Genomic DNA, 16,527 nt, shown 5'->3' on the forward strand with positions numbered 1-16,527 from the left:
CCAGCCCAGGAACCATGAGAAAGAAGTGCTTGTTTTCTGTAACCCACCCAACCTCTTTATGGTATTTTGTCACAGCAGCCCAAGTGGATGAAGTCATCCAGCAAAGCATTTGACTCAGAAGTGATGTCACATTCCTCTTCTTCCGTGCAGGCTCACTCCATCCCTTGTTTCTGCTGAGCTTGTGTTAGGAGCATACAGAATGGAGCGGAGGAGAGACACCCCCCCACCGCCTGCGGGCCCCCCACCCCGCCACAGCCTTCCGAGCTAGGCCAGTTCACACGGCTGCGGACACATGGCCTGGCTGATGGTCAGCTGACCTGCCGGGCCATCCAGAGCCCCGCATCATCTCTGTCTATTCCCAACCCTTGATTTTATTTTGCTTAAAACATGTTTTGTTACGGAAACATTTAAATATACACAGATTAGAGGAGAACAAGAAACACCTCCTGTCACCCAGCTTAGACGACTGTCGGTGTGGAACCGACCTCGTGTGTCCCTCCGTGTCCGCACTGTTTTCTCTTAGGCAAGCGTTGTAAGTTCTTGCTCTAAGTTCTGAACATGTCTCTCTACTTCATCTTCAAATTTGCCAGGTCATCTTTTAGCTACAACCATCTTATTCCTCAGCCCTTGCCTCAAACGGTTTCTCTCAGCAGCACCTTCAGGGTCCGCCCCTTCTTGCTCTCCCATCGCGCTTTTCGTGGGGAATTCTTGATTCGTGTTCACAAACACCCTCGACGAGCTTTCTGAGGATAGCAGCTAGGATCCTCCAAGTGGTCTGCTGTTCCACGTAATCTCTCGGTTTTCCCTGAAGACAGTTCGGTTTATGCAGATCGATCACTCGGGCGCACGTATGGGCTTTCTGGGAACGTTGCTTTGTCTTTGGTTGTTGGCAGTAGTAGCAGGCCTACGACGCTCCCACGCTGTACCGTCCGAAGAAGGGACTGGCCCTCGACCAGCTCCTAGGAAATCCCCTCTGAGCTTGGAATGTCTTGCTTGAGAAGAGTGTCTCTGTGCCCCTCCGGACAGTTAATGCTAACAGCGCGACTGAGGGCAGCGCCTCGGGCCACGTGGCGGCCTCCGGACCTCTGCAGGCCCTGAGGTCTTCGAACTAAGGTCCGTCATAGGGGCTGTTGGTGCTTATGTGATGGATGTCTGATAAACCCTCCAGACCCCTGGGCTCACGGGAGCGTGCGCGGCTGGCAGTACTTCACGAGCGTGGTCACATGTCATTGCTGCGAGAACCGAGCTCTGCCCATCTGACTCCACTGTGAAGGGGAAACTAGAAGCTTCCACGTGGTCTCTCCTGGACCCTGCCCTCTGTACCTTTTGCATTTGCTGATGCTCCCCGTACCACTGTAGTGAGCCGCAACCACGAGTATAACAGCTTCTGGAGGTTCTGTGAGACCTTCTAGTGAATCGCGACTCAGAGGGCGTCCTGGGGGTCCCAGTTCAGTTGTCCATTCACAGCTGTAACTGAAGAGAGAACTTGGTGCCCTTGGTGCCCTGCAACCCTGCCCACGGAAAAGGAAGGCTGCCTGTGGGCTCTGCGGAGTCGGGTGGGGCCAGTTGGGAGCAGCAGGCGAACGGAGGCTAAGAGCCCTCCCGGTGGTCAAAATCGGCTCCTGGCTCCTGTGAATGACCACTGCTTTGAGCAGCAGCCCGATACTGCCAGGCCCCCGACGGGCACCCAGGAAGGACGTGTTCCCACGGGAGTCCGGGCTACGGGCCAGCCTTGGCCCTTCCCGGAGGAGGGCGAGGGTGGAGGAACGGGGACAACTGGGGGGCGACGGGGGGGGGGCAGGTGCCGCCAGGACCCCAGGGTCGCCGACAAGCGGGACTGTGTGGGCGCACGGTGGGGTTGGGGGACCCAGCCCGAGTCGAAGCTCTGAGCCGGGCGTCGGGAGGTCCGACGTTTCCCGACGACGGCCCCTGCGCCCTGAGAGGTCCAGCTGCGGGAAGGTGCGGGCCCGCGTAGCGGGCGCTCCTTCTCCCCCGGAAGCGGAGGGGGCGCCACGCGGCGGGAGAGGAGGCCATGGGTGCGCGCGTCGGGGCGCTGCTGCTGGCGCAGCTGCTGGTGTTCGGGAGGCAGGGTGAGCTCAGGCGGGGGCTGCCGCCGCCCTCGGGCTGGTAGGGGTGGCTGGGGCGCGTGCAGAGCGGGCGGAGCTCACCCGGTCGCCCGCCCGCCCCGCAGAGTTTCAGGATGGGGACCAGCTGTTTGCAGGTAAGGCGTCCAGGACGCGTGATGGCCCGCGAGGGGCCCCTGTGCCGGAGCGCAGAGGGCGCCTCATCTTCTCCTCTCCTCCGCCCAGGTTTCGAGAACTCGTCGTTGCTCACGTGTAACTGCCGGGCCCCTGGGGGGGAAGGGCGGACGCGGACCACGTGGGGAGGGTCCCCCTGCGACGCGACCCCCGACCCCCGACCCCTGACGCGCGCCGTTCCGTGTTCCCCGGGGCGCCCCTTCCCTTCACGCAGGGGGCCGGGCGGGCGGGGTCCTGCAGCTCAGCCGCGTGTCCATCTGTCCGTCCCAGGGCCCTGCGGCCGCCGCAAAATCGAGCCGCGCGTGGTGGGCGGAAAGGACTCGGAGCTGGGCCGCTGGCCGTGGCAGGTCAGCCTGCGCAGGGGTAAATACCACCGCTGCGGAGCGAGCCTGCTCAACCGTCGCTGGGCACTCACGGCCGCGCACTGCTTCCTACAGTGAGTCCGGGGGTGAGCGGCCCCCAGACCAGGGGACAGGGCGAGGGTGGGGGGCGTCCGGGTCCTGCGCGCCCTTCCGGTGCGGATACGGCCCTCGTGTTCTCCTGAGCCCCAGGCCCGACTGCAGCCACGTGAAGAAAACCCTGTTTCCCTTCTAGAACGTTCTTCAGAACATTCACAGGCACTTTTGTGTCTTTTTCTTTTCTGTCTTCTTTTCTCCCCAAATGGCAGCACCAGGTGTCCCCTTCCTCATCCCACCTCCGGGTGGTGGTAGGCGCTGGGCACAGAGCCTGGCCGGTGGCGACGGTGGTGGTGGAGTTTTCCAGCTGCTCTGGCCCTGTGCAGCTGTTCATTCTTTTTAAGGACGGCTGTGGGAGGTGACAGGCTGGTTGAGTGACTGGCCAGATCAGGCCCCAGGGGGAGGCACCCTGCTGCCCCAGCCCCAAGTCCCCAGAGTCTAGGACTTTGGTCCATCTTCTCTGGGCAGTTATCATTTCTACACTGGCCGCTTTGGCCGGTGAGGGGAACCTTAATAGTGTGCGGGATGAGCCCTAGTAGCCCCTGCAGCAGTGTCACCTCAGGGAGTGGGCCCCCGATGTGCTCAGGGGGGCCTCCCTTCTCTAAGGATCCCTGACTGCTCTCTCCTCCCTGGCCAGGCACAGTGATCCCTCGAAATGGACGGCTCAGATTGGTGAGCTGTCTTCTAGGCCAAGTTCCTGGAAAGTGTGGAACTTCTATCATCGTTATAGGGTGAAAGATATTATTATATATCCCCAATTCGGTGGGACTTCACTCAAGGACATCGCCCTGCTGAAGCTGTCCTCTTCTGTCACCTACAATAAGTACATCCAGCCCATCTGCGTTCTGACCTCCTCCTCTGAGTTCCAGAACCGGACCGACTGCTGGGTGACTGGCTGGGGGGACATCCAAGAAGATCAGGGTGAGGCTGGGGGCAGGGAACGGGGCAGGGGGGCCCCACGCTCCACCATCTGTTCCGTGTACCCCTGGGTCTGTGTGCAGCTGGGTCCCTCCTGGGGGCCGCTCAGCACTATCTCTTCACCTGCTGTCCCCTCCTGCTCCCCCTGAAGGGACAGACTTCCTGTCCTCACACCTGCTTGCCTCTCCCTGCCAGACACTGTGAGCCAGAAGCCACGTGAGAGGGAGGCCAGCTGGGCCCTGGCCTGCACCCCCCAGACTGCAGGGGTGTGGAAGTTTTGAGGGTGGACTTGTCAGAAAGACCTCAGGTGTTTAGGGGTTTTTTAATTCAGATTTAACTCACAAAACATAAAATTCACCATTTTATTTATTTTTATTTTTTTTTTAAGATTTTATTTTATTTATTTGACAGAAACAGCCAGTGAGAGAGGGAACACAAGCAGGGGGAGTGGGAGAGGAAGAAGCAGGCTTCCAGCGGAGGAGCCCGATGTGGGGCTCGATCCCAGAACACCGGCATCACACCCTGAGCCGAAGGCAGATGCCCAATGACTGCGCCACCCAGGCGCCCCAAAATTCACCATTTTAAAGTGTAGAATTCTGTGGCATTTAATTCAGCACCTTCAGAGCGTAGAACCATCACGTCTATCAAGTTCCAAAACATTTTCATCACTTCCCAAGGAAATCCGACAGTCGCTAAGCGGTCCCTCCTTACCTTCCCTTTCCAGCCTTTGGTAACCACTAACAAGCTTTCGTCTTTATGGATTTACATACTCTGGGTATTTCATGTAAACACATTCATACACTATGTGACCTTTTGTCTTCGGCTTCGCTCAGCAGAATGTTTTCAGGATTCGTACATGTGATCCTATGTGTCAGAATCTCATCCCTTTTTTGGCTGAGTAATACGCCGCGGGTACCGGCGGGCACACCGTCTGTTAGCCGGTCTTCCACGGGTGGACATTTGCATTGTTTCTGCCTTTGGGGACTTGTGAATAGAGCTGCTATAAACATTAACATAAAATTTTTGTTTGAACACCACTTTTCAGTTCTTTTGTGTATATATTTAGGAGTGTAATTGCTGAATCATGGGGTAATTCTGTGTTTAACTTTTTGAGGAACCAAGAAACGGTGTTCGACAACAGCTGCACCATTTTACGTTCCCATCGACAATGAGTGAGGGTTATAATTTCTCCCCATTCTCCTCAACACTTGTTTGAACTTTTTCCTCCATCCTAGCGGATGTGAAGTAGCATCCCATTGGGGTTTTGATTTGCATTTCCCTAATATGACCAGTGATACTGAGATCTTTTCATGTGCTTGTTGGCTGTTTGGAGAAATGCCTATTCAAGGCCTTTACCCATTTCTTTTTTGAAAGATTTTATTTATTTATTTATTTGACAGAGAGAGAGGCAGCAAGAGAGGGAACACAAGCAGGGGGAGTGGGAGAGGGAGAAGCAGGCTTCCTGCTGAGCAGGGACCCTGATGTGGGGCTCGATCCCAGGACCCTGTGATCAGGCCCTGAGCCGAAGGCAGACGCTTGACGACTGAGCCACCCAGGCTCCCCCTTTACCCATTTTTAAATTGAGTTGTCTTTGTTGTTGAGTTGTCCATTTTTTTTTTAATTTTTAAAGATTTTATTTATTTAATAGAGAACACAAGCAAGGAGAGCAGCAGAGGGAGGTCGAGAAGCAGGCTCCTCGTTGAGCAGGGAACCGGACATGGGGCTCAATCCCAGGACCTTGGGATCATGACCTGAGTAGAAGGCAGACGCTCAACTGACTGGGCCACCCAGGCGCCCCTGTTGTTGAGTTGTAATAGTTCTTCATATATTCTGGACACTAAACCGTTATCAGGCATATGATTTGCAAATATTTTCTCCCATTCTGCAGATTTCTTTGCACTTTTTTTTTAAAGATTTTATTTATTTGACACAGAGAGAGAGCAAGTGCACAAGCAGGGGGAGCAGCAGACAGAGGGAGAAGCAGGCTCCCTGCTTGAGAGAGCCCCATGTGGGGCTCGATCCCAGAACCCTGGGATCATGACCTGAGCTGAAGGCAGACACTTAACTGACTGAGCCACCCAGGCGTCCCTTCTTTGCACTTTCTTGATAGTGTCTTTTGATGCATAACATTTTTAAAATTTTGATGAAGTTTAAATCATTTTTTTTCTTTTGTTGCTTGTGCTTTTGATGTGGTATCTAAGAAACCATTGCCAAATTCAAGGTCATGAAGATTTACCTCCATGTTTTCTTGAAGAGTTTTATAGTTTAAGCTCTTACATTTATGTCTCTGATCCATTTTGAGTTGATTTTTATATATAGTGTGAGGTAGGGGTCCAGCTTCATTCTTTTGCATTTAGATATCCAGTTGTCCCAGCACCATTTGTTAAAGAGATTCCTCTCGCCCTTTGAATTGTCTTGGCACCCTTATTGATTGACCATAGATGTGTGGGTTTTATTTCTAGACTCTCAGTTGTACTCCTTTGGTCTGTATCCTTATGCCAGGACCTCATTGTTTGATTCTTATAGCTTTATAATATGTTTTGAAATCAGGAAGTGTAAATCTTCTAACTTTGTTCTACTTGTTCAATATTGTTTTGGTTATTTGGGGTCTCTTAGTATTCCGTATGAATTTTAGGGTCAACTTGTCAATTTCTTTTAAAAAGAACGTGGCAGGGGGCGCCTGGGTGGCTCAGTCATTAAGCGTCTGCCTTCGGCTCAGGGCTTGATCCCGGCGTTCTGGGATCGGGCCCCGCATCGGGCTCCTCCGCTGGGAGCCTGCTTCTTCCTCTCCCACTCCCTGCTGTGTTCCCTCTCTCACTGGCTGTCTCTCTGTCACATAAATATAAAATCTTTTAAAAAATAAAAAATAAAAAGAACGTTGGGATTTGGCGAGGAATTGCATTGAATTTGTAGATTCCTTTGGGGAGTATTGCCATCTTCATTATGTCTCCAGTCCGTGAACGTGGGATGTATTTCCATTTGTTTACGTCTTTACTTTCTTTTCCTGGGGCTCCTGGGTGGCTCGGTCAGTTAAGCACCTGCCTTCAGCTCAGGTCATGATCCCAGGGTTCTGGGATGGAGCCCCATGTGGGGGTCCCTGCTCATCTGGGAACCTGCTTCTCCCTCTTCCCCTCCCCCTGCTTGTGTTCCCTCTCACTGTCTCTCTCTCTCTCAAATAAATAAACAAGATCTTTTTTTTAATTTATTCTTTTCTTTTCTTCCCTCCCTCCTTCCTTCCCTCCTTCCTTCCTTCCTTCCTTCCTTCCTTCCTTCCTTCCCCTTTCCTTCTCTTTCTTTCTTTCTTTCTTTCTTTCTTTCTTTCTTTCTCTCTCTCTCTCTCTCTTTCTTTCTTTCTTTTCTTCTTTAAGAGAGCATGCAAACTAGGGAAGGAGCAGAGGGAGAAAGAGAGAAAGAATCCCAGGCAGACTCCACATTGAGCGCAGGCCTGATGTGAGGCTAAGTCTCACCACCCTGAGATCGTGACCCGAGCTGTAATCAAGAGTCAGACGCTCAGCCAGCTGAGCAGCCCCTAGGTCTTCAATTTCTTTCAGCAATGTTTTATAGTTTTTTTACGCTCAAGTCTTTCATTTCCTCAATTAAATCTATTCCTATTTTATTTTCGATGCTGTGTAAATGAAATTTCTTATTAAATTTCCTTTTAGAGTTGTTCATCGGTGGTATAGCAGCCTTTTGTGTTTTGACCTTGGACACTCCAATTCTGCTGACTTCACTCCCTAACTGCAGTCCTCTTTTGTGTATTCTTTGTGATTTTCTCTATATAAGATCATATCATCTGTGAATAGAGATAGTTTTACCTCTTCCTTTCCAATTTTTTTTTTTTAAGATTTTATTTATTTATTTAACAGAGATAGCCAGCGAGAGAGGGAACACAAGCAGGGGGAGTGGGAGAGGAAGAAGCAGGCTCCCAGCGGAGGAGCCTGATGTGGGGCTCGATCCCATAACGCCGGGATCACGCCCTGAGCCGAAGGCAGGTGCCTAACCGCTGTGCCACCCAGGCGCCCCTCTTCCTTTCCAATTTTGATGTGTTTTATTTCTTTTTTCTTGGCTAATTGCCCTGACTAGAACTTCCACTAAAATGTTAAATAGAAATGGCAAAAACCAGCATCGTTGTCTTGTTCCTGATCTTAGGGGGAAAGCTTTCAGTCTTTCACCATTCAGTATGATGTTAGCTGTGGGTTTTTTACATATATTCTTTATCATGTTGAGGAAGTTCCTTCTGTTCCTAGTTTATAGAGTGTTCCTATAATGAAGGAATTTTTGGATTTTGCAAACTGCTTTGCCTGCATCAACTAAGTTGACCATGTGGTTTTTTCCCTTCACCTTATTAATGTATACAGTGCATTATACTGATTGATTTTCTTATGTGGAACCACCCTTACATTCACGGGATAAATCTCACTTGGTCACGATGACCTGTTGTTTTAAGATGCTGCTGGATTCAGTTTGCTAGCATTTTGTTGAGGATTTTTGCATATAGATTCATAAAAGATATTGATCCATTGTTTCTTTTTTGTGTGATGTCCTTGTCTGGGATTTGGTGTCACCATAATGCTAGTGCCATAGAATAAGTTAGGAAGTGTTCTTTCTTCTTCTGTTCCTTGGAAGAGCTCAGGAAGGATTGGTGTTAATTTCTTCAAATGTTTGGTAGAATTCATCATTGAAGGCCTCTGGTCCAACGCCTGTCCTTGTTGGGAGGTTCCTATTACAGATTCAATCTCTTACTGCTCTGTTCAGATGTTCTGTTTCTTCCGGATTCAGTTTTGGTAGTTTATGCGTGTCTAGGATTCTGTCCATCTCATCGCTGCGATCTAATTTGTTGGGGTACAACTGTTCACATGGCCTTATAGTCATCATTATTTCTGTAGGGTCAGTAGTAATGTCCTCCCTTCCGTCGTCGATTATGTTGATCTTTCAAAGGACCAGATTCTGGTTTTGTTGATTTTCTGTTCTTCTATCCCCAAGCTTGATTTTTGTCTGTTCCCCTCTTTATTATTCCCTTCCTTCTTCTACCATTCAGTTCAGTCTGCTCTTCTTTTTCTAGTTCCTTAAGCTGTGAATGAGAGTATTGGTTTGAGATTTTTCTCCTGTATTAATGTCGGCATTTCCAGCTGTAAGTTTCCTTCTGAGAGCTGCCCGTTCTGCATCCTATTAGTTTTGGTGTGTCTTATTTTCACTTGCATTCATTTCAAAGTGTTTTCTCATTTCCCTTGTGATTTTTTTTTTCTTTGATCCATTGGTAAAGAATATGTGGTTTTGTTTCCACACACCCACGAATTTTTCAGTTTGTCTTCTCTTACCGGCTTCTAGCCTCAGTCCCCTGTGGTTGGAGAAACGTTTTGTATGATTTCAGTCTTCTAATTTATTACAGCTTATTTTGTGTCCTGACCTACCATCTGTCCTGAAGAGTGTTCCACGTGGGCCTGAGAGGGATGTGTGTTCTGCCATTGTCTGGGCAGGTCGTTCTGTGTGTGTCTGTTAGTTCTAATTAGTTTATAGTTACTCAGGTCCTCTGTTTTCTTTCTGATCTCCTCTCTGGTTGTTCTACTCATTATTAAAAGTGGGGTACGGAGCCTCCAACTGTGGTTAGAACTGTTTCTCCCACCAGTTCTGTCAATTTTGTTTCATATATTTTGGGACTTGGTAGGTGTGTAGATGTTTGTAATTATTTTACCTTCTTAATGATTTTGACATTGTTATCAATATAGAATGTCCTTCTTTGATTCTCATAACAAGTTTTAACTGAAAGTCTGTTTTGTTTGACATTAAAATAGCAACCTCTGCACTTCTCTGGTTGTTATTTGCATGGAATCTCTTTCTTTAGCCTTTCACTTTCAAGTCTATGTGCCTTTGGATCTAAAATTATTGTCTTGCACACAGCATGTAGTTCGATCCTATGTTTGTGGTCCATTCTGCCCATCTCCACTTGTTTGCGGTGTTTAATCCACTTACGTTAAAATTAACGACTGATAAGTAAGGACTTCTGCTATTCTATTTGTTTTCTGTATCTTGTCGTATCTATTAATATGCACATCTGTATAGGGTTTTTTATTTCTTCCTTTTGTGTTTCATTGATCTTTATTAGTGTACTGTGTTGATTCCCTTCCCATTTCCTGTTCTGTATATTTTCTTAGTGGTTGTCCTGGGGATTACAGTTGACAATGTAAATTTATTTTGTTTTATTTTATTCAAGATTTTTTTTTCTAATTTTTTTAAAGATTTTATTTATTTATTCGACAGAGATAGAGACAGCCAGCGAGAGAGGGAGAACAAGCAGGGGGAGTGGGAGAGGAAGAAGCAGGCTGCCAGCAGAGGAGCCTGATGTGGGGCTTGATCCCAGGACCCTGGGATCACGCCCTGAGCCTAAGGCAGACGCTTAACAACTGCGCCACCCAGGCGCCCCTTTTTCTAATTTTTAAGCAATCTCTACATCCAACGTGGGGCTCGAACTCATAACCCTGAGATCAAGAGTCACAAGCTCCACCCATGAGCCAGCTGGGGGCCCCCATAGCAATTTATTTTGAATTAATTCTGACTTAGCTTCAATAGTATACAGAAATTCTGTTCCTGCACGGCTCTGTTCCTCCCTTTTAAGCTGTTATTGTCAAGTTTACATATCGTGCAACCATGAAGAGAGATTTATAATTGTTGTTTTATGCATGTGTCTTTAATTATAAATGGGAAAAAAAGAAATGACAAACGCAAACTCTAAGAACACTTCGCTCTCGTGTCTACCCTTGCGATCTCCTTTACCAGTGCTGTCTCTCTCTTCCTATGAAGGGACAGTGTCCTTTGATTGCAGCCCGAAGAGCTCCCTTTTGCCTTTCTCGTCAGGTGGGTCTACTTGTGATGCACCCTCTGGGCTTCTGTTTATCTGAGAATCTCTTAAACTCTCCCTCACTTTCCAAAGGGCAGTTCTGCCCGGTACAGAATTGTGGGTTGACTGTTCTGTTCTTTCGGCCCTGGGCTGGGCCATCCCTTTGCCTCCTGGCCTCCCTGGTATCTGAAAAGCGTTTGGCTGTTAAATCTTGTTGAAGGTCTGTCACTTGATGGGCAGCTTCTCTCTTGCTGTTTACAAAATTCTCCCTTTGTCTTTTGAGAGTTTGATGAAAATGTATCTTAGTGTGGATCTCCTTGTGTTTATCCTATTTGGGGTCTAGGTTCACATCTTTTAACAAATCCGGGGCATTTTCAGCCTGGATCCTGCAGATGCAGTGTGTTAATCGCTAATCCTAAACCATCTCAGCGTGTCAGCCCCCCGCCCCTCCCCCGGGCGCCCTGTGGGCAAGGGGCCTCCCCACTGGCTCAGGCAGCGGCTGTCATCTCCGCTCTACAGAGAGGGAAGCCAAGTCCCAGCTGTCCATCTGTTGGGTCCTTTGGTGACGTTCTACATCACCCATAACGTGCGGGGTGCTGGGCTGGCGCAGAGGAGTCATCGAGAGCCATGTCCCAGGCACCTTGGGTGTCCCAGGGACCCCACCCCGTGTCCCAGATGGCAGAGGAGGGGCTAAAGTCGTTGTCTCTCTGTCACCCCCACCCCTGGCAGCTCTGCGGTCTCCTTATGTTCTCCAGGAAGTGCCGGTCTCCATCGTTGACAGCTCCAGGTGTGACTACGCGTTACAGCAGCCCAGCTTCCTCAGTAACGACCTGAACGACATGATTTGTGCTGGTTCCGAGGATGGCAGCCGCGACGCCTGCAAGGTGAGTGCCCCTGCCCCAAGAAGGGCCTTGCTGGGACCAGGCCCCACCCCTCCCAACCTTGGACCTGGGAGCAACCCCCAGGATGCCCACCAACCCACCCTCAGCATTTATTCCTGAGAAAACAACAGGAACCCTTAGCCATCCAGCCTGAGACGAGCGTTGTTTTGCATTAATCGTACCTCCTTTGAGCCTCACCTGGAAATTGGGGGGGGAGGGGGCGGGTGCGCAGTTAAAGACCATTGCCCCACTTTGCAGACGCAGAAACGGAGGCTTGCTCCTTTCCGGGGTGGGGGTAGGATTGACACCCAGTCTGCCCAGCTCCACAGCCCTTCCTGCTCTCCCCGCCTCTCCACTGGCCCCTCGGGCCCCGCCTCAGGCCTGGCTCACCCACGCTGCTCCCCAGGGCGACTCAGGCGGGCCCTTGGCCTGTGAAAAGAAAGGGCTGTGGATTCAGGTTGGAATCGTGAGCTGGGGATCAGGCTGTGGGAGGCCCAACCGGCCCGGTGTCTACACCAACGTCAGTAGGCACTTCAACTGGATCCGGACGCTGCTGGCTCGCAGCGGTGTTCACAGGCCAGCCCCCTGCCTGCCGCTGGTCCTCCTCCCTCTGCTCTCGCCTGCCTTCCTCCTGCGGCTGCCCGATTGCACCTGAGCCTGAGAGCTGGGGCCATCTGCTGAGCCAGGCCCCGTCCCACTCTGTCCCTTTTTTAATAAACACGTTTGCATGTTGAAGTCTGTGCCTTGCAGAGCCTTCTGTGGCCCCGGGTGGCTCCCTGGACGCTCTCCCAGTCACCCCAGCAGCACCCCCGAAGTCCTAAACTTGCTCCAGCTGTCTGCGCTGTTCAGGTTTGGGGGGCAAACCACAGAACCCCTGCGGTTAGTTCAGTTACATAATTTGTGGGAGACATCAGAGCCGGCCAGCTGCCCCCTCAAGTTTGCCCCACACCCCAGGGTCCCTTATCACTCTCCCACCAGGCTCTCCAGCTGCCCCAAGGGGAACACGTCCAGCCCCACTGCTGCCAAGCCCTCTGGGGGCAGCTGAACCCCAGGTCATAAAAGGTCAGGAGCCTTGGGAGAACAGGAGGAAGCTTCTTTTCTTCTCGCGCAGGCCTGGGCTGAGCCAGCTCTTCCTCACAAGAGCCTTTTACAGAAGAGACCGCCCGCAAGGCCTCGGTCCCACAGGGAGCGGGCGTCACAGCCCGATGCCAGACCCCACGGACTTGAGCATGGGCCACGGGGTCAGGCCCACAGCTGCCCTCGCTCCATCCACATCAGAGGCGGGTACCAGGTTCCCTCTCCCGTAGCCCCTGCCCTCGGCCCTAGCCCACTGCCCTGTGCACCCCGTTCGCTTGTCCCCAGTGCGTGCTCTACGCTGGGTGCTGCTCTGGCCCTCGAGGACCGTTATGGACTGAAGGTCTGTGTCCCCTCCAAAATCCATGTTTTGAAGCCCCCCCTCCAGCGTGACTGTATTTAGAGATGGGTCCTTTATGGAAGTAGCCAGGGTTAAGATGGGTCCTAAGAGTGGGGCCTTGATCCCCTAGACCCCCTTCTTATAAGAAGAGACGTCAGAGAGCTGTCTGTGTCCCAGCACCGCCCCTCCCGGAGGCAGAGAAGAGGCCGCATGGGCGCCCTGAGAGACCACAGCAGCCTAGGTGCCGGGAACGGAGGTCTCAGAGTGGGACCCACCTTGCCAGCACCTTCTTCTTGGACTTGACAGCCTCCTGAGCTGTGAGAAATGTTTGTTCCCGTGCCTCAGTCCAGCAGTCTGTTCCGGCAGCTGGAGCTGAGACGGACACCCAGACCCCACCTCACAGAGAGGAGACCAACAGCTGTGAATCAGGCCTCCTCTACCACGTGTCAGCACGCACGGGACATGACCGGGACGGAGTTACCGCCGGGCAGGAGGCTGGGACAGAGCAGACAGCTGCGGGAGGAGGAGCTGACCAGGCAGAGAGGAGCTCCAGAGCCTTCTGGGTGGTGGTCACGGCCCAGGCCCAACCCTCCACCGACCCCTGTTCCCAGCATGCACCAGTTTCACCGAGGCCAGCAGCCTCGCTGTCCTGGCCGCACCAAACTCAAGAGTGGACCATTCCCCAAGGTCAAGTCTGCTGCTGCTTCTGGCCAAGCAAGGAGGGCTGGCGGCGTTGAACCAGCCACCCCCACTTCGAAATAGTGCAAAGCGGGATCCGAGTGGGGCTCCTTGTGGGCGGCCGCGCTGGGGTTTCTAGACAGAACTGCAGTGTTCGTGAGCTCCACGAGCAGCTCTAGCGGGAGCCAGCAGCTAGGATTAGCCTCGGGGATGAGCTGTCACGGATTCTCCAGAGCTTCCTGGCCTGACCGCAGCCCTCCGCCCCTGCCCTTGCCTGCACGAGCCCAGGCTCCCACCCCCAGCTCTCAGCACCATGGCCCAAGCCAGGTGTCCTTTGACAAACCCAGGTGTCCCTTTCCTGCCACCTCGAAAGTGCTGCTCAAAGCATCTTTGTTTGAGGCCACACTGGTGAAGCCACAGCCCCGCCCTGGCTCCTTAATCACCCCCTGGCCAGGCCCCAGCCGCTCTGGGCCTTTAAGCCCCCAGGTCCTCCCCTGCCCAGTCAGCAGGGAGGGCTCCAGCCGCGGAGGTGAGAGCAGCGTGCAGGGGCTGCCAGGGCAGGTGGAGGCGGCCGGCAGGCAACGGAAGTAGATGGTGGGGCAGGGTCCAGGCTCCGGGGCTCCCGGGGAGGCCCAGGGTGCTCAAATCTTGCAGGGGGTGGAGGGACAGGCATAGTCCCTGGGGTGTGGGCAGAGGGACGTGCATAGACCCTGGACCCCTGGGGATAGGTCCACGACCAACCAGGGGCTGAGGGAAGACAGAGGGTCTCTGGGGCCTGGGCTAGGACCCTCCTGTCGTCTCCTTGCAGGCTCTGACCAGAGGCCCCACCCTGAGCCGTGCAGCCCTTACCAGGCCCAGCGCTGAAAACACAATGAGGGGGGCTTCCTGCCTTCGGGTCTTGCTCCTCCTGCTGCTGGGTGAGTGGGGGGCATGGGCTGGGGGGTTCCCAGATGTCCATCACACCTCTCTCTGGCCTGGTTCCCCTAGAGCACTCCGGGGCACCCTAATCTTGGCTTCACTGGTTCACCTTCCCCCCATCACTGCCATGGGCTCTCCAAGCTCTGATGTGCCTGCATGTGTTGGGAGTGTGAGTCCCCACCTCACGCTGCCCTGGGGAGGGTTAAATCAGGTAGCCAGGCCCAGGTGTTGATTGCACAAAAGCCTGGCACCAGGTCCGTGTGACAAGTATGTTCCACCCCCATCCTGATCTCTGACATCCCTCCCCCTCACCCCCGTTATCTGACACCAAATTCATAATCCAGCCCCTTGGCTGCTTCCTCCTCCAGGAGCTGCTGGGACAGGGACGCTGGAGTCTGCAGGTAAGGAAGCCTCAGAGTCCGCGCTGTCTCCCTGACCCCACCCACCTCCCAGGCCCCCAGTCTATCGCCCTCCCTCGCGTCCGCGTTATCCCCTGCAGCCTGCGGGCAGCCCCAGGTGTCGAGTCGGATCGTGGGGGGCCGGGACGCCCGGGACGGACAGTGGCCGTGGCAGGCGAGCATCCAGCACCGCGGGGCGCACGTGTGCGGGGGCTCGCTCATCGCCCCCCAGTGGGTGCTGACCGCGGCGCACTGCTTCCCCAGGTCAGCGGGCTGCGGGGGCGCGCGGCGCGGGGCCCGGGCGAGGGGAGGCGGGCCCGGGGCGCGGTCAGCAGCACCGCCCCCGTCGCGCAGGCCGACGCTGCCGTCCGAGTACCGCGTGCGCCTCGGCGCGCTGCACCTGCGCCCCGCCTCGGCCCTCGCGCTCTCGGAGCCCGTGCGCAGGGTGCTGCTGCCTCCCGACCACTCCGAGGACTGCGCCCGCGGCGACCTGGCGCTGCTGCAGCTGCGCCGGCCGGTGCCCCTGAGCGCCCGCATTCGGCCCGTCTGCCTGCCCGAGCCCGGGGCCCGCCCGCCCCCCGGCACCCCGTGCTGGGTCACCGGCTGGGGCAGCCTGCGCCCCGGAGGTGAGGCAGGGGGCGGGGCGCGGGGGCCTGGCGGGGAGGGACCGGGAAGCCCAGCCCCGCTCCGTCCCAGTCCGGGACGCAGCGCGACCTCCAGGGACCCAAACCTCCTCCTCCCGGTCAGAGCAGCGAGTCCTGCCTGGCCTGGCGGGTCACACTTGTCAGCCCCGGCCTCTCCCAGCTCTCAGAAGGCCCCCTTCCTCCCCCCAGTGCCGCTTCCAGACTGGCGACCTCTGCAGGGTGTAAGGGTGCCGCTGCTGGACGCACGCACCTGTGACCGTCTCTACCACGTGGGCACCGACGTGCCCCGCACGGAGCCCATCGTGCTGCCCGGGAGCCTGTGTGCCGGCTATGTGCAGGGCCGCAAAGACGCCTGTCAGGTGCGGGAGGCTGCCCGGAACCCCTGGCGTCTAGGTCTTGTGCCCAGACCCTCCCTCCCTGGCCCCTAACCCAGAGGCACCACGTTGGGGACTGGAGTCTTGGGGCTGCCATCCCAAATCTTCAAAGGGCTGAGACCTAAGCTTGCCTTTCTCCTGCAGGGTGACTCTGGGGGACCCCTGACCTGCGTGAGATCTGGGCGCTGGGTCCTGGTGGGCGTGGTGAGCTGGGGCAAGGGCTGTGCCCTGCCCAACCGTCCAGGGGTCTATACCAATGTGGCCACTTACAGCCCCTGGATTCAGGCCAGCCTTAGCCTCTAACGCAGTAGCACTGACCTGGAGCCAGAGCCTGGGGTCCCTTTGAGGACCTGCCCGTTCCCCGCACCTTGCCCCTTCTGGCTTGAGGCTCACAGGCCTTACAAAGCTAAGGTGTCATCCATCTGTCCATCCCTGCCTCCTCAGTAGGGCTCACCAGGCCCTAGCTGCGGACCCTCTTCCAGGAGCCTCCCCTGGGGTGGGGGTGGGGCTGTCTCACCATCCCTCCCTCCCCCTTCCCCTTCCTGCTCATATTTACCCTTCTCAGCTCCAGCCAGGGTCTGGGCCTGGGTCCCTAGAGACAGGCAAGCCAGCATGTGCCCAGTGTGGCCTCTGGGCCCCCTCTATCCGGAGGAAGTCAGGGAGATTCACAGTGTGAGAGGGATTCAGCACCAGGGAGACTCTCCATTGCTGGCTTTGAAGGTGGAGCAGCCTCCAGGAACAGAGGGGAGCCCCC

The 16,527-nt window shown here is 54.4% G+C and overlaps 2 protein-coding genes across 2 annotated transcripts; both read left to right on the forward strand.

The window, feature by feature from the left end:
- Positions 1-1,635: 1,635 nt before the first annotated feature.
- LOC113245410 (testisin-like) lies at positions 1,636-12,082 on the forward strand. The gene is made up of 7 exons (XM_057315113.1): positions 1,636-1,959; positions 2,101-2,221; positions 2,310-2,336; positions 2,529-2,694; positions 3,351-3,634; positions 11,196-11,350; positions 11,754-12,082. The coding sequence occupies exons 1-7, from the start codon at positions 1,636-1,638 to the stop codon at positions 12,000-12,002; spliced, it is 1,326 nt and encodes a 441-aa protein (XP_057171096.1). The 3' UTR covers positions 12,003-12,082.
- A 2,228-nt stretch (positions 12,083-14,310) lies between these two features.
- On the forward strand, positions 14,311-16,076 carry LOC113245414 (serine protease 33-like). Its single transcript, XM_026485552.2, has 6 exons — positions 14,311-14,356; positions 14,726-14,758; positions 14,857-15,019; positions 15,110-15,381; positions 15,589-15,758; positions 15,918-16,076. Exons 1-6 carry the CDS (start codon positions 14,311-14,313, stop codon positions 16,074-16,076), a joined length of 843 nt encoding a protein of 280 aa, XP_026341337.1.
- The last annotated feature ends 451 nt before the right edge of the window (positions 16,077-16,527 follow it).

The sequence above is a fragment of the Ursus arctos genome, unplaced genomic scaffold (genome assembly GCF_023065955.2).
Source record: "Ursus arctos isolate Adak ecotype North America unplaced genomic scaffold, UrsArc2.0 scaffold_2, whole genome shotgun sequence".
Lineage (NCBI taxonomy): Eukaryota > Metazoa > Chordata > Mammalia > Carnivora > Ursidae > Ursus > Ursus arctos.

Coding starts and splice junctions, on each gene's coding strand:
- LOC113245414 (XM_026485552.2), top strand. CDS start 14,311: ATGAGGGGGGCTTCCTGCCTTCGGGTCTTGCTCCTCCTGCTGCTGG. Junction 14,357..14,725: donor CTTGCTCCTCCTGCTGCTGG/GTGAGTGGGGGG, acceptor TTCCTCCTCCAG/GAGCTGCTGGGACAGGGACG. Junction 15,020..15,109: donor GCGGCGCACTGCTTCCCCAG/GTCAGCGGGCTG, acceptor CCCGTCGCGCAG/GCCGACGCTGCCGTCCGAGT.
- LOC113245410 (XM_057315113.1), top strand. CDS start 1,636: ATGACCACTGCTTTGAGCAGCAGCCCGATACTGCCAGGCCCCCGACGG. Junction 2,222..2,309: donor TGGGGACCAGCTGTTTGCAG/GTAAGGCGTCCA, acceptor TCCTCCGCCCAG/GTTTCGAGAACTCGTCGTTG. Junction 11,351..11,753: donor GCAGCCGCGACGCCTGCAAG/GTGAGTGCCCCT, acceptor GCTGCTCCCCAG/GGCGACTCAGGCGGGCCCTT.